This window comes from Marmota flaviventris, chromosome 2 (genome assembly GCF_047511675.1).
Source record: "Marmota flaviventris isolate mMarFla1 chromosome 2, mMarFla1.hap1, whole genome shotgun sequence".
Lineage (NCBI taxonomy): Eukaryota > Metazoa > Chordata > Mammalia > Rodentia > Sciuridae > Marmota > Marmota flaviventris.
The window spans coordinates 148951986-148967939 of record NC_092499.1 but is presented as its reverse complement, the minus strand read 5'-3'; the positions used below and the strand labels follow the sequence as shown (position 1 = coordinate 148967939).

General features: G+C 35.9%; 1 protein-coding gene across 4 annotated transcripts in view; it reads right to left on the bottom strand.

The window, feature by feature from the left end:
* Nucleotides 1-15954, bottom strand: part of Lrrc28 (leucine rich repeat containing 28) — a 141838-nt gene that overhangs the window by 34161 nt on the left and 91723 nt on the right. For all 4 annotated transcript variants that reach the window (XM_027921398.3, XM_027921389.3, XM_027921407.3 and 1 more), the window contains one exon: nt 6873-6975. In XM_027921398.3, coding sequence (XP_027777199.1) covers nt 6873-6975 — 103 coding nt within the window. The remainder of the gene's footprint in view (nt 1-6872; nt 6976-15954) is intronic.

Sequence of the window (15954 nt, the reverse complement as noted above, 5' to 3'; positions counted from 1 at the left end):
CCTAATATCCAGAGTATACAAAGAACTCAAAAAAATTAAACAATAAGATAACAAATAACCCAATCAACAAATGGGCCAAGGACCTGAACAGACACTTCTCAGAGGAGGACATACAATCAATCAACAAGTACATTAAAAAATGCTCACCATCTCTAGCAGTCAGAGAAATGCAAATCAAAACCACCCTAAGATACCATCTCACGCCAGTAAGATTGGCAGCCATTATGAAGTCAAACAACAACAAGGGCTGGCGAGGATGTGGGGAAAAGGGTACTCTTGTACATTGCTGGTGGGACTGCAAATTGGTGCAGCCAATTTGGAAAGCAGTATGGAGATTTCTTGGAAAGCTGGGAATGGAACCACCATTTGACCCAGCTATTGCCCTTCTCGGACTATTCCCTGAAGACCTTAAAAGAGCGTACTACAGGGATACTGCCACATCGATGTTCATAGCAGCACAATTCACAATAGCTAGACTGTGGAACCAACCCAGATGCCCTTCAATAGATGAATGGATAGAAAGAAATGTGGCATTTATACACAATGGAGTACTGCACAGCACTAAAAAATGACAAAATCATGGAATTTGCAGGGAAATGGATGGCACTAGAGCAGATTATGCTAAGTGAAGCTAGCTAGTCCCTAAAAAACAAATGCCAAATGTTTTCTTTGATATAATGAGAGCAACTAAGAACAGAGCAGGGAGGAAGAGCAGGAGGAAAAGATTAACATTAAACAGAGACACGAGGTGGGAGGGGAAAGGGAGAGAAAAGGGAAATTGCATGGAAATGGAAGGAGACCCTCATTGTTATACAAAATTACATATAAGAGGTTGTGAGGGGAATGGGAAAAAAAACCAAGGAGAGAAATGAATTACAGTAGATGGGGTAGAGAGAGAAGATGGGAAGGTAGGGGAGGAGGTATAGTAGAGGATAGGAAAGGTAGCAGAATACAACAGTTACTAGTATGGCATTATGTAAAAATGTGGATGTGTAACCAATGTGATTCTGCAATCTGTATTTGGGGTAAAAATGGGAGTTCATAACCCACTTGAATCTAATGTATGAAATATGATATGTCAAGAGTTTTGTACAACCAATAAAAAAAAGAAGTAATAATGCAGCGAATTGTCAACAAGAAGGAATGAAAGCCCATGATATGCTTCAGTTCACAATGAAGTAAAATTATTATTAACTACAATTATTAAACCTAGGTATCTTTTATTAATTTAGATCAAATGCCTAAGTGGTTACAAGAAGATTTCTACATGAAACTCTCAAAGTAGTTATTAAAAGTGTAAATGTTAGTACCTTTGGTTTAGTAATACAGATAACTGGAACAAGTATTAAACAATTTCCTTTTAAACTCAGTATTTTCAGAGTTGCCTGGCCTTCAACATTTAGCCCCCCAAAAGCTAAAAGAACTGTGAAGTCATCTTGCCACTGAGAGTTTACCACACATATGTTCTAAAACATGCGTATGATTTAGCAAATTAATTCATATGTATTTTCATATTCATAATTCCACCTAACAACATGTAAAAGTCTTTACTTTTGCTGGCGTGCTAGTGAATGCTTGTAATCCCAGTGGCTCAGGAGCCTGAGGCAGGAGGATCACAAACTCAAAGCCAGCTTCAGCAACTTCGTGAGGCCGTAAGCAACTTAGAGAGACCCAGTTTCAAAGAAAAACATAAAAAGGGCTGCAGATGTGGCTCAGTGGGTAAGTGCCCCTGGGTTCAATCCCCTGTACCAACAAAACAAACAAAAATCTTTACTTTTAAATCTTTTTTAGTTTAAATTCTCTTACCAAAAGCACTCAAGTAACTATCTTTTATCCTTAATCAAGTTCCTATGTGATCCGCACGCTCATTAGTGTGGAAACTGCTACAGATTTAACCTCCTCCTTTTCAGTGAACAGTTTTTTTCCCCCCCAATTTAAAGTAGGAGAAAAAGGGGGGAGATGGAGATGAAGAAGGATTAAAAAAACTAAGCTACTTATAAAGAATAACTCTTGTTCTGAATGAAGAGTCTTAATTGAGCAGAGCTTCTTTGGATTAAATTTTGTCCTATCTGATCATGTGCTTTGCCACCATTTTTTTTAATACTGGGGACTAAATGCATTACAACTGACCACATCCCCAGCCCTGGAAATAAAAGTGTTTTATTTCCAGACAGAGTCTCACTAAATTGCTTTAGGATCTCACCAACTTGCTGAGGCTGACCTTAAACTTGATTCTCCTACCTCAAACTCCCAAATTGCTGTGACTACAGGCATGCCTCACTGCACTGGGCTTGCCTTCATTCTTGGATATTTTTCTGGATACATAATACCACTTTGACTATTTTTTTTTTCCTTTAGCACTTCAGATATGTTGTTCCACTGTTTCCGGGACCCCGAGGTTTACTAATGAGAGGTTAAGAATCTTGATTTGGTCCTTTATAAGTAATGTGTCATTTTTTCTCTAGTTGCTTTTAAAATTTCCTTTTTATTTTCATTTTCAGCAGCTTTACCTAGGCATGAGTTTGTATTTATCCTACTTAGGGTTCTCTGGGCTTCTTGAAAATATAAATTTATGTATTTCACCAAACTTAGGACATTTTGAGACATTATTTTATTAAGTATTTTTTACATTGTTGGCTCATTGCCTCCCTATTCTCCTTTTAGAATGAAAACTATACATATAGTTGTCTTTTTAATACTGTCTAGCATGTCCCAGACCTGGTATTCACTTCTGTTTCCAGTCTGTTTTTTCTTTGTGTTCCTGAGATTGCATAATTTCTACTGATCTACTTCCATGTTCACTGACCTTTCGTGTTTATGTATACACATTCTGCTATTAATCCCATCAAGTAAGTATTTTATATGAGATAATGTATTTTCAACTCTAAAACTTTCTTTTCTTTTTCATAATTTCTATTTTGTGGCCTTTTCATTCATTACAAACTTATTTTTCTTTACTTCATTGAAAAAAATTTTAATAGTTACTTTCCAATCTTTCTTTCATTTCCAACATCTTGGGTCATCTCAGGTTGTTCTCTGCTGATCTCTCTTGATAATGGGTCATATTTTTCCTGGTTCTTTATGTGTTCTGTAATTTTGGGTTGGTTGTATCCTGAACATTATGAAAATTAAACTATGTAGAGTGGGTTTTTATATCCTTCTAACTCTTAAAAGGAATATTAGTATTTTTGCTTTAGCAAGTAATTAATTTTGTTGGGAGTCAAACTGCAGACTCTGTCTCCTGAGTGGCAGCTCAAATCACACTCTTCTTCTGTCATATGCAGCCAGGGCCTGTGGGGCTGTGGTTCAGATATCTAATATTGATGGTTTCTGGAGTGCAGGCAGCTCCCACAGAAAAATGGACTATGATCTAAAAGGCATTATTTTGTTGTTATTGTTGTTGTCGTCCTGGGGAATGAGCCTCAGGGTGATTTACCACTGGGTTACATCCCCAGCCCTTTTTATTTTGAGACAGGGTCTGCTAAGTTACCAAAATTGGCCTTGAACTTGTGATCCTCCTGCCTTGGCTTCCTAAATTGCTGGGATTACAAGTGTGCGCCACTGTCCTCAGCTCTAATGGACATTTTAAATCTACTGGTTTAGCTCAGAGTACATAATTCATATTCAAATAATTCTATTACCTTGAGTGGTTATATTAACAAGTCTTTAGAAGGTCAAATTGCTCCCAACCATTATAATTGATCATTTACACAGGAAAGGCAAAGTAGGAGCTTGATTTTTCTTTTTCTCATACAAAGAGATAACTGGAAAAATAGGATCATTGTATAGGATCACTTTAACCATTAAATTCCCCTGAGTACACAAATGTGCCAATTACCACTCTCTAAAATTCTAACAAGGGATGCATTTCTCTTTCTGGGTACAAAGTAGAAAAGCTGAAGACATTTACTCCTTCAATAATGACAAGTAAAACCCAGAGAAAATAAAAGTCATAAAGCACAGATGCAATGAAGCTGTGAAAACCACTCTCTATATGGGCTCCTGATGGTGCTCCCTGCCTCCCCTCCCACCATGAAGACAGTGGACCTGTGTAATCACAGGATGTAACAGAATTGATGATGGATGGTTTTGAGGCTAAGTCACAAATACCAATTCCATGCTCAAAACTTCTATTGCTCTACCTCTCTCAAGATATTTATTATTTGTATTATAGTTATTTTTGTCAGGGTAAACATCTAAATTATCTTTGCCTTTCCTATAACTCCTAGTGAGGTGTTGATTTGCTAGTTAGGGCTCAATAATAATCTAGCAAATAGACATAAGGAGGAGCTAACTTTGTTCACAATTCCATAATACCAAATATAGTTTTATGAGACTTCTGAGATTTCTTGAAACTGCATCATTGGTTATTTGCTATTTTTATGACCACTAAAACATTTTAAACGCCATTCTCTCTCTATTCTCTGAGATATGAATTTAATATATATTTTTAAATGCACATACATAAATAATTATAAAAATCTTTATATATATACTTTGTTAATAGAATATGCATATTTGTGAGCGTGTATTCATTCACTTATCAGGCTTTCATTTCCCACAGACCCAAAGCTGTGTTCATTTAGCACTGTTGTCCCAATTTTCTTACATTCAAGCTGTCCCTTTAGGTCTCAGCTTAAATATCATCTAGTACCAAGTTTCTTTAATTATTTATTATTCATTTGGCTCCGTAGCGAGATGGTAATGTCCAGGAGGGCAGGCAATGCACTATTTTGCTCACTACTGCATGGCCATTATTTAGCACAATGACCCATAGAGAAACTGCTCCACAAATGTTCACTGAATGAACAAATGCATTTTGTAGGCCTCAAATATTCGTGCCCTTTGTAGTATGCTTCCCTCACAATCTTGCTCTATTGCTTCCCAAGGCTTATTAAGAACTACCACTTTGACTTGGAATGGGAGAGTCTCTTTTCATATATACAACAGATAGAAAAGATAGAAAAAAAGGGGACCCTTAATTCGGTTGTTAAGATATAACAGAAAAGACAGAAAAAAAGGGGATCCTTAATTCTGTTGTTAAGACTTCAGTGTTCCCACTAAAATTCTGAATACATTTGGTTATAAAAATATTGTATAATTATTTCATTGCAAAATAGGTTAAATGAACTTTTAGTGAACCTGCTTAAGAATGTAATGACCAAAACTGAAAAATGCATTCTGCATATTGCATTAAGCTAACAGACTACAAATATCTTTTGAATAACAATCCATTTGGAAGTGAGTCTGCATATATCCTAATACTACTAATATTAGAAATTTGGTTGTTTCATACTATCCTATTCATAATTTTATTTTTATTACTGTTAACAAGATAAGCTCTTAATAAAAATTAGTTAATACTTGATTTTCCCCTACTATTTGTCTCCTTAAAGATTTGGAACTCTCCTAAAATTCACTACCAGTGCTACCATATACCAAATCAAAGATGAAAAACTCAGTCTTTTCAGCACAAACAGAATTTTGTGGTAGTCAGTGATATCTATTAGTAAACATCAAAGTAGAAGGCAATCTTCACCTTAAACAAAAGCTATTCCTTAATTACGGTAGAGACTTAAATCACATTTCGGCGTAGTCTCTAAAGATTTCGGTATGGGAAAAAGGGCCATGAGCTTTGGTGTGTGCTTGCATCATTCTATGCACCATGATGATGGAGGACACTTTGCTCACCACATAGAAGAATTATAGTAAAAATCCTTTAAGAACTCACTGGGTTTAATGACTGTGTAGTATAGTAACTATGACAAAATCAGATGTAGAAAAAACACTGACCCAAAACTACACCAGTTTTGCTTCGCAGAAGGTTCTAGAATAAATCTCTCAGCTTGGATTTCATCAGCCTATATAGGCACTGAACTCATCTAGAGCTTTCCCAAGATAAAAAATATATAACTTTTCCTATGGGAAGAGCACTTCTCCTGACATTGCTTTCTCTGGAGCAATCCTGGTTCACTATTATTCCCTGGAGTCAGGTCAACAGGGAATGGCTGTCCCCTATGTATATGCTTATTGTCATCCCTTTCCTTGCCAGAACTCCATGATGTATAAGCTAGGTTATGCTGAATGCTGGGAATTAGAAGGGAAGAGTCAAACATGCTGGTTAAGTAGTCTCAGAGGTGTTCCTTTTCCACTGAGTGGGGAAAGTAAGACCAGTACTAAGTGGGTTCTGGCAGTGGAGTGGTTCTCTGGATCCTAGACCACCCTGGAAAGCACTTTAAGGTGGTTCTGTCCCACTGCTGCAGAAGGAGTAGCTGAAGTCCTCTTCAAATCCTGACAGAGACGAAAAGATTATTGCTGCCCTGAATATAAAAGACTATCATTTCCCAAGAAATTAAATACCTGTTCTCGTTTCTAGAATCATGCTTTGTATTGAAGGACTATTTCAAATATTGAATTCTAAATATTTCCAATTGGTAATACCCTAAATGCTAGGGTTGTCACTACAGTAAAATTGCCATTACAATGGAGTTCAGAGAGAAAAATTTTTAACTCAATGCTGATTCCTCCACTTGCTGGGTCTGAGTTTATAATGGCATATGTGGCAATGTATATGTGTATCAAATTATGTCACACACTTAAATATATGCAATTTCATTTGCCAACTGAATCTTAATAAAGGTGGAAAAAACAAAACTGCTTATTTTCATAGCAAAAAAAGCAAGTGTGGATTCATTTTTCATTTACTTATTGAACATAACAGCTTATTAATTGAATCCAACATATCATATTCTAAACTGCTCACCTAATATATAAGGATATTTGATTTAGTATATGAAGGATAAAGAAAACCAAACAGAATTACCAAAAGTAATTCATCTCTTTTTAAGTCCAAAATGTGAAGTCAGCCTTACCCACTGCACCCGATGACTTTATTGTACAGGTAAGATGGCAAGCCCTTCAGGTGAATGTTGTTATCCACATATACGTATTGCAGTTCTCGAGATCGACCTAAATCTGGATTAAAAAGGAAAGAATTATAATTCCTTTAAATGTACATCATTATTATATGAAATATATAATTTAATATGTAATATTAGAAATATTCAACAATTTCTCTTCTGGAAGAGAAAAATGTAGATTTCAAACTCACCAAGTTATGCTATCTGTGATATTAGAGTATACATCAGAAAACATAGGTATAGAAAAATTACTTAACCAATTTAGCCTTTGATTTCTTAAACTGTAAATGAAATCACTAGGACTAGATCATAAGTAAATTCCTTTCCCATGTAAAACTTCAGTGACATTTTATAGACAATTTCAATTTAAGAATAAGTTTGCGGTGGGTCATTTATTTTCATTTTCTTCTGTAGAAAATGTTATAGAAGTAAGTTTATGGGTCAGCCTAAACAAATCTGCTTCTGCTCCTTGTCAAAAATTCTTTGCTTAGTCAGACTTTAGTCAAGTCCTTGAACATTCTGGTAGGTCTATCTGTGCACTTCCTTATAAAATCCAATTTTAACAAAGAACTTTTCTTAGTCCATTTAGCAAGAACCACCCTAGACTGCACTATCCAATATCTGATCCAATTCATCATTCTTCACTATTTCCCAGGTGATGTCTGATCACCCTGGTCTGCTTTTACCAAGAATCTTGTTAGGTGGGTTAAGCCAGAGACTTTTGACATTCTTATTAATTTTCAATCCACTGACCCCCAACCTGATCCTTGGTTCTAAATTCCCACTTGCCTGTGCAATTCTGAGTTAGCTCCATCTCTCTCCCCTACTGCAAGACCCCATTGCAATGTCCCTGTACTCATTTTAATGGTCCTGCATGAAACCTACTTTATTGTGCTTTAACAGGTGTCATTGAATAATTATGGTAATGTACCTAGAATGAGAAGCCCTTAGATAGAAACAGATGTGCCAGAAAGAGGCAGAACTCAAATTTCCCAAAGGTAGCAGGGCTGCTTGGGAAAACAGAAAATAGGCTGAAGGAGATCTCTTCCTCCTTGTCTTTCCAAGGTTTAGGAAAGACAAAGGCCCAAAAATTAAATGAGGTTCTTAGATTCATTTATATTTCAAAAGATAATCCATTTATCCATTAAGGATCCTTCAGTCACTATAGTTGGCCTTGGGAATATAGAACAAATGCCACATTAGTAAAAGGAAACAAAGACATTAAACATGATCACTAGGATACAATATGATCATTGCTATTAGAAAGACTTGTCTAAAGTCTTGTGGCTCAGAGATGGTCCTGAACAATTTACTACACAGAGTGGGAGGAGGGTAATAAAAGGCTGAGTTAAGGAAGAGCTGAGGGTCGGGCTGGGAAAGATCAACCTCATCCCCTCCTTTCTACAGCTGATTCTATTACAATACTTCTGCCTAGGATGAGCAATGCATCCCTTACAAAAAGGAACCAAGACTGGGAGCACCAGCAACAAGCAACAAAAAGAAAGTGGCAACTCTTTGGGAAAAGGAATTCCTAAGCAACAGGCTAGAGATGTCCTTTCCCAGTGTGTAGTTTTACAAGATCTAACAGAATCAGGCAGAAATGATGGGTGTGATTTCAGAGCCTAATTTTATCCTTTCTTTCCTTGCTCTGTTTTCCACTTATTCTGGAAAACAATTCCCATGTCATGAAGGCACTCCAGCAGCCTGAGAGGAAATGAGGCCTCCAACAACAGACATATGAGTGAGCATCTGGAAGCAGCTCCTACAAGCTCCAGGTCAAGTCTTTGCATGACTCCAGCCCTGACTGAGTCCATGTAAATATTCCATTCTTTCTCAAAAACTTTCCCAATACTTTTGGCAACCATGGATCTTGTCAGCAATATTCTGTGGTATTTATTGAATGGTCATTTTCTATCACCCCTTTGCTGGCTACATGTATTAACCGGAATTCTTTTGTAAGTAGGAAGCATCCCTTCTTTCTCATTTGTTTATTTGACTTTTACATTAGTATGAATTCATGAATATTTATTTTATTGTAACGGGCAAAACCTCAATTCTATTATCATTTAACTTCTTGGTCAAAATGTTTCTGTTTTGGCAATTATGAGCAACTTCAGATTGGCTCTTAAGTTCTTTCAACAATTCCTCATCCTTTTTTGATCATACCCAGACTTTCTGGCTTGTTGTAGGCTTATATATTCTCTGCTAAATCTTAAAATTAATCACTTCTTTAAGGACCCCTAATTCCTTTTGTAGGAAAATGGTGTTTAGAAACTACAATCTGAGAGTGTGGTGTGTTCATTGCTACTGGGGTGCTATCACTTCAAGGATCTCTTAAGATTTAGGAAATAAGAATGTTTCAAAATCCTTCCTTGAAAAGAAGTATCCCAATTTGCATCCCTACCAGCAACGTATGAGATATCTGCATCCCTATTTTGATAGGTAAAAAATAGACTCTCACCATTGTTTTAGTGTGCATTTTTCTAATTAAGAGCACGTGAACATTAAAAAAAAACATACATCTGAAGGGCAATTTTTTTTTTTTACCTTTGTTAATTGTTTTGTCAAGTCTTTTCCCAATCTTTCTATCAGGTTTTGGGTGTTTTTGTCTCTTATTTTTTTGAGATAATAGTCCTATGTCTGTGGTATAAGTTACAAATACTTTCTCATGGTTTGTCAGTTGTCATTTGATTTTGTTGGTGACCTGTTTGTCATGCAAAAAGTTTTAAAACTCTTTATGCAGTGAAATTTACCAATCTTTTATCATTGCTTTTAGGTTTTGAGGCATGGTTAGAAAGTTTCTTCCTATAACACCCAAGGTTAAAGCAAAATTCACTCATGTTTTATTCTAGTGCTTGAGTAATTCTTAATATTCTCTCTCTCTCTCTCCCCCCCCCCCACTTAAATCCTAGTCCATTTGGAATCTTTTTTTTGAATCTATTCTTATATATGATATGAAATGTATGGCTAATAATTTTCTTTTCCTTTTGGCGACCCAGTTATCTGGGCATTATTTATGAACATTTTGGTCCACTTTTATCCTATAACATCAAAAAGAAAGAAAGAAAATCTCTTAAGACTAGAAGAGAAAAATTCATCAAATACACAGAATCCAGAAAAAAGTAACTGCGTTGTTAAATCATGCTAGAGATACTAATCCAAAAAAGGTGTGTCACTGGAAAATCAGCACACACGGGGGACAAGTGAGCCCATCTGTCTATGCTTTTACTTACTAGTCAAGAGAGCAGAGCCTCAGTTTGCACATATGTTAAATGATATAACAGAACTTCTTGGTCCCTCAACTTTACTAGGTTGTAAGAATCACTGAATATGAAAACAATCACTATATAGTATGTTTTTCAAGCATGAAAATATAGAATTACCAAAATATTGTACACTGCTACTTTAGTACTCTAAAAAGCTATACATTATAAAACTTAGATGGGAAAAATATAAATACCTGAAGATAAAAAAAACATAAATACCTGAATCCATTTGTAATAGAAAAGGCTACACTAAATTATACAAAAATTCCTATTCTAAATTTCTTCACTACTTCTTTAATATACAGACAAATCCCTTAAGCACAAATAAAATTTTGCAGTCTTTGTATATAAAAAACTGAAATATTTTTAGAAAATGAAAACTACATCAATAAAATACAAACTCTTTCTGGTCTCAAATTTGCCTTTCAGAGCCCCTAGGAAGCTCAAGGAAAGCAAGGAAAGATTCTTTACTTGGACACACACAGTAGGGGTGTTGCATACTCATCAAGGAAACAAGAGCAGCTAAGGCTTGGAGTCAGAAAATTTGAGTTTGCATCCTCATTCTTCTACTTGCTAGATAAATAGCATGAGTTTCTCATCTGTGTAACAGGGAAAATAAAGCTATCCATTAAGTTTTAGTAGAAATGACCAACAAAATTGATAAACTATCAAGCAGAATTCTTGCCACATAGCCTTCTCCAATATTTGGCAGTTATTATTCTCATTATCATTAGTAAGTGACACATTTAGAAGTGTGGCCTACAGTAGAAGGCCAATTAAGAGAGAATTCTCTTTAGCATGCAGCAAATGGTACTAACACTGTTCTATACTTTAATTGCACAGAAAAGAGTTGGAGGCTACAGCCTCTAGAGACAGTGATTCATCCCCTTAAGCCAAGGACACAAAATGGGACAAGGCAGAGAAAGCACCTCTCTCCTCTAATATACACAAAAGAGTTTGTGCAAGTTAAACGAGGTGACATGCAAAGATCACACCACAAAGTTAAATAAAAGTTGACACCTGCTACTTCTTACATATTTTAGTTTTTCCTCTCCTAGTTTTATAGGAAAAAATGAATAATTAATGATTAAAAATACTCTTTGGTTTACACTTTATGTTAGGTTTTCAACATTTCAGAAAATTCAGTGTGCACCTTCTGACCACCTTGTTTGAAGAACATAATTTTTTTATACATCCATAATGGCATGAACTATTTTATGTTACAGCAGAATCAAAACTAATATAGCTGTATTCAAAACTATTATATATTAGCCAGAATAATGCCATGTGGACATGAGTAATACAGACACTTAAACATTCCAAACAGTACAATCTGATACAGAGTGAAAAGAGACAGTGCTGAAATGACATGATGTAATGGGTTTGGAGTCAGAACTAAGTCTGAATTCTGGCTTTCCCCTAACTGCTTCCTGACTCCAAAAGAAATAAAATGCTCTGTGCGTGTTTCCTCTGGGGTACTATAGGGATAATAAAACTTATCTCATAGATTTGTTAGGAAGATTAAACAATGCATATGATGCCAAGCTTGATTCCTTGCAAAATAACTGGTACTTAATACATCTTAGTCTTTTATCTCCCTCTTCTGAATATAAAGAGAACATCATGAAAGAGTGCAGGACTGTGAAGACAGCCAGGAAGCTCTGTTGTTTTGGCTGACACAGCACAGCCTGCTGGTGAGGCTGTGACTCCTAAACCCTGGGCAATGTCCCAGGCTGTAAAGGCCGTGCTCCTACAGGCGTAGGAGAGCAGGCTCTCAGCTGGCCAGGAAGCAGTCCACTGGCAAATACCCCAAGTGCAATGGAATGATATTTTTAATCATAATGAGGAAGAAATATGACTATTTGCTGCATGAAAAAGCTTTGAGATATTTCTTACATTCTTAATACAGAAAATCTTCAATCAGTAATTAACTTTGGAAGGGACCATTTATCTACTAGCTAACGAGGAGGTTTGTTTTCTTCCTTCTGTTAATATTAATTCACCAAAACTGCAATAATTATACCATGCAATAAAGTTCTTGTGCAAAAGTGCTCATTATGTAAAATTTATAAAGCAAGGATATTGTCCACCTTCATAGATTCTAAAGCCATAAAGAACTGCTTCATGTGGCTTTTTAAAGTACTATACTGTGCCTCAAGTATTTCCTTTTTTTTCTTCCAGACTTATAGATCAAAGTTTGTTATTGAGAAATTAGTAAAAGCTAGGATTTCTGCAAATACTCCAATTCTTTTTTTTTTTTTCAACCTCAAGACTCTGCCATATGCAGCCCACATGGCTGAAGATGGAACAAAATGCTCCTGTGTGTTTAGGCTGTTGCTCTTTTAACCATACTATAAATGCAAGCACGAATGACAGCACAGGCCAGAACAGAATAGGGTCTGTATTTTCTGCACAGTGACCAGTTTAAAACATTTATTTTATCAAAAGGTAAATGATGTATTCTCTTCAACAAAATGATGGAGCAATTGAGACCACAGATCAAAGCAATAAACTAAAATGGATTATTTGAAATGCTCTATCAATGTTTAACCAATGATCTACAGTTCAAAAAGCCAGAGCCTGGCCTGGTGGCACATCTCCATAATCCCAGTAGCTCAGGAGGTTGAGGCAAGAGGATCACAAGTTCAAAGCCAGCCTCACAACAGGGAGGCACTAAGCAACTCAATGAGACCCTGTCTCTAAATAAAATACAAAATAGGGCTAGGGATGTGGCTCAGTGGTTGAGTGCCCCTGAGTTCAATCCTCAGTTCCAAAAAAAAAAGACCAGAGATTTATGAATCATTATTAAAATATTTTTAATTAACATAAATGTGAATTTTTTTCATAGTAAATGCAGAGTAATTTACAGCATATCCCAAAATAATTTTAAAATTAATTTAAGTTACCTACACGATGCTTTTTATAACAAGGACATTTCATCTACTTTTTCAGAAAAAAAGCTTTTCAGTAGTAACTTCTCAATATACACACACTTCATTAAATCTTTTACATTGTCATAATCTTTCTGATCTATTCAACTTTTACAAAATAAAATTCCACAGTAAATTATAATTTAATAAGACACTTCATATACAATGGACCATCAACAGCTGTTAAATTAAAACAAATTGATTGTAATAGATTTGAATGACAGAAGGAATGCTCTTGGTTTAAATGGTGTTTTAGTCGGCTTTTTTTTTCACTCTGTGACTAAAAGAGAACCAACCAGAACAAATGTAAAGGAGAAAAGGTTTGTTTGAGGGCTCATGGTTTCAGAGGTCTCAGTGCATAGACGGCCAGCTCCATTCCTCAGGGCTTGATGTGAGACTGAATATTGTGGAGGAAGAGTGTGACAGAGGGAAGTGGCTCACATCATGGTGATCAGGAAGCAGAGAGTGAGCCTCCATTCTCCAGATACAAAATATGTACCTCATAGCCACGCCCCCAATGAACCACTTCCCCCAGCCATACCCCACCTGCCTCCAGTTACCACTCAATTAATCCCATTAGGGATTAATCCACTGACTAGGTTAAGGCTATAACCCAATCTTTTTCCTCCAAACCTTCTTGCATTGTTTCACATATGAGCTCTTGGGGGACACCACATCTAAACTATAACAAATAATCACATTTCAGCATTTCTTTTTCTGTTGCACAGTTCAAGTAACAAAGAAATGATTGTTAAGTAATGGGCTAGGCACCATACTTGATGCTTGGGGCATGAAAATGAAGACACACAGTCTCCACCCTGGTAAAAAAGTAATAATAGTTCATGTAGATTGCACACTTATTGATTGATCCATGTTTTAAATAGATCTTATTGAATTCTTACTAAGGTTCTATGAAATAGGTGTTAATATTACCCTGTTGCTGAGACTTAAATTAAAACACCTTCTATGGCCAAGTTCACAAAGCTATTAAGATGTAGAACTGTGATTTAAAGGTATAGCTGCCTGCCTTACCATTATATGCATTAGAGGTTCTCCTCAACACATAGGTTCTCTATAAACCAAGGCACTTCCTCCTAGTGTGGTGATGATATTGCCTATCAGGACACATAGGTGCTGGGGGGAACAAGAGGATTGGTGCCATGCCCAAGGCATCCAGGTGTGATGTCAGTCTTGAAGGAGAGACAAGGGATAAACGAAGTATCTCTTTGCTTTCTTTAAAAGATGAGAAAAACTGCTGGGTCAGTTCTGACTCACAGATTTAGGTCATAAATATCAAGAAAAATCAAAAGTTTCTTCAGAGAAGATACCAGGGAAAAGAGACTTCTTGATGATTGTCCAGCATGACACAGCTGGTTAATACAGCAGTGTATGGTGCGGCACCACGGGACACAGTGTGAAGAGCAAATGTCTTTGTGTGGCATCTTGAATTGGAATTGGGCCTGTTTCTTTGTTTTGTTTTGAACTTAAGAATTTTACTAAGAATGATGACTGATGGAAATTCCAGATTTTTGCTTTTAAGTCAATTGACAACATCTCCAGACTTTGCTAGTACTGCATGTCCTTGTCACTACTTAAAAAGATGTAAGTTCCAGAACCAAAAAAAAAAAAAAAAAAACTTTGCTGGCAAACATTCTGCTCATGATTCTAGTCTTCATACTACTTGTTTTTCTAAAATTCACATCTGTGCCTTTTTCAGAATGAGCAGCCCTACTTTTGTTTTGTTTTTCATCAATAGTTGGAAGAACGGGGCTTGATTTCTTATTATTAACCCCTTTCAACCTCCAAATTCTACTCCCAAATTTAGAGAAAAATACATATTTGTCCACTTAAGGCTCACTTAGTCTAGGTGTGCACTTTTATCATCACATAAAGAAGAAAAATTGTGTTACAAATACTTATGACAGGAGCAGTGAACATCCATTTTCTTACAGACACTGCATTCTCGAGTTAAATAAAATCCGTATGGGTTTTAATTAACAGATGAATTTTCTCTCCCATTTCCTCCCACTTTTTGTACCCTGTCTTCAATATTTTGTTTTCGTCTTTTCCATTATTTATATTTCTTTTCATTTTCTCATTTCATTAGTTTCTCCTTTGATCAGAGACCCGCCCAACAATTCCTACAGAATGCTAACTTAGGCACATGCTTGGGCCCCCCTTTAGGAAGCAGCTATCATACTTTCTACTCAATCACAGGGGTAACTCCAACTTCTGGGACTTTCTGTTTCCACTACAATAAACTTGTTAGTACTGAGACTCATTTACTTGGCAAATGAGTCCCATTAAACAATGACCTTCAGGCAGCAGTTCCTTAATGGAAGATAAATACATTCACATTTCAGGAGAGTACAGTTTACACTGGATTTCAAATCTGAGATGAAGAAAAAATCAACTGATACATGTATTGAAACATCACACGGTACCCCATATATGTGTATGATTTTTATGTCAGTTAAAAATAAATTAATTTAAATTTTTAAAATGGAATTATTAATTTCTAATTTTAATACTAAAGTATGAATTGTTTTACAATGTGGACTTAAATTGTTTAGTCAAAAAATTATGAACAGCAATTGCTGACTTTCTAAGCAGGGAACAAGAAGCAATAGAAAAAGTAAGTAGAGTTAACATATTGGTACCTTCTATATCTCATTTACAATAAAAGAAGGAATTTCACCAGTGTTTTGAAAATGCCTGGGAACTAGTTTCTAAAACTGCATCACTAACTTGCTATAATGTATTTTTTTCCACACAGGTACCCAATTCCTATGAAGAAAAACAACCATTACCCCTGTTTTAAAAAACAGTGTTCACCTA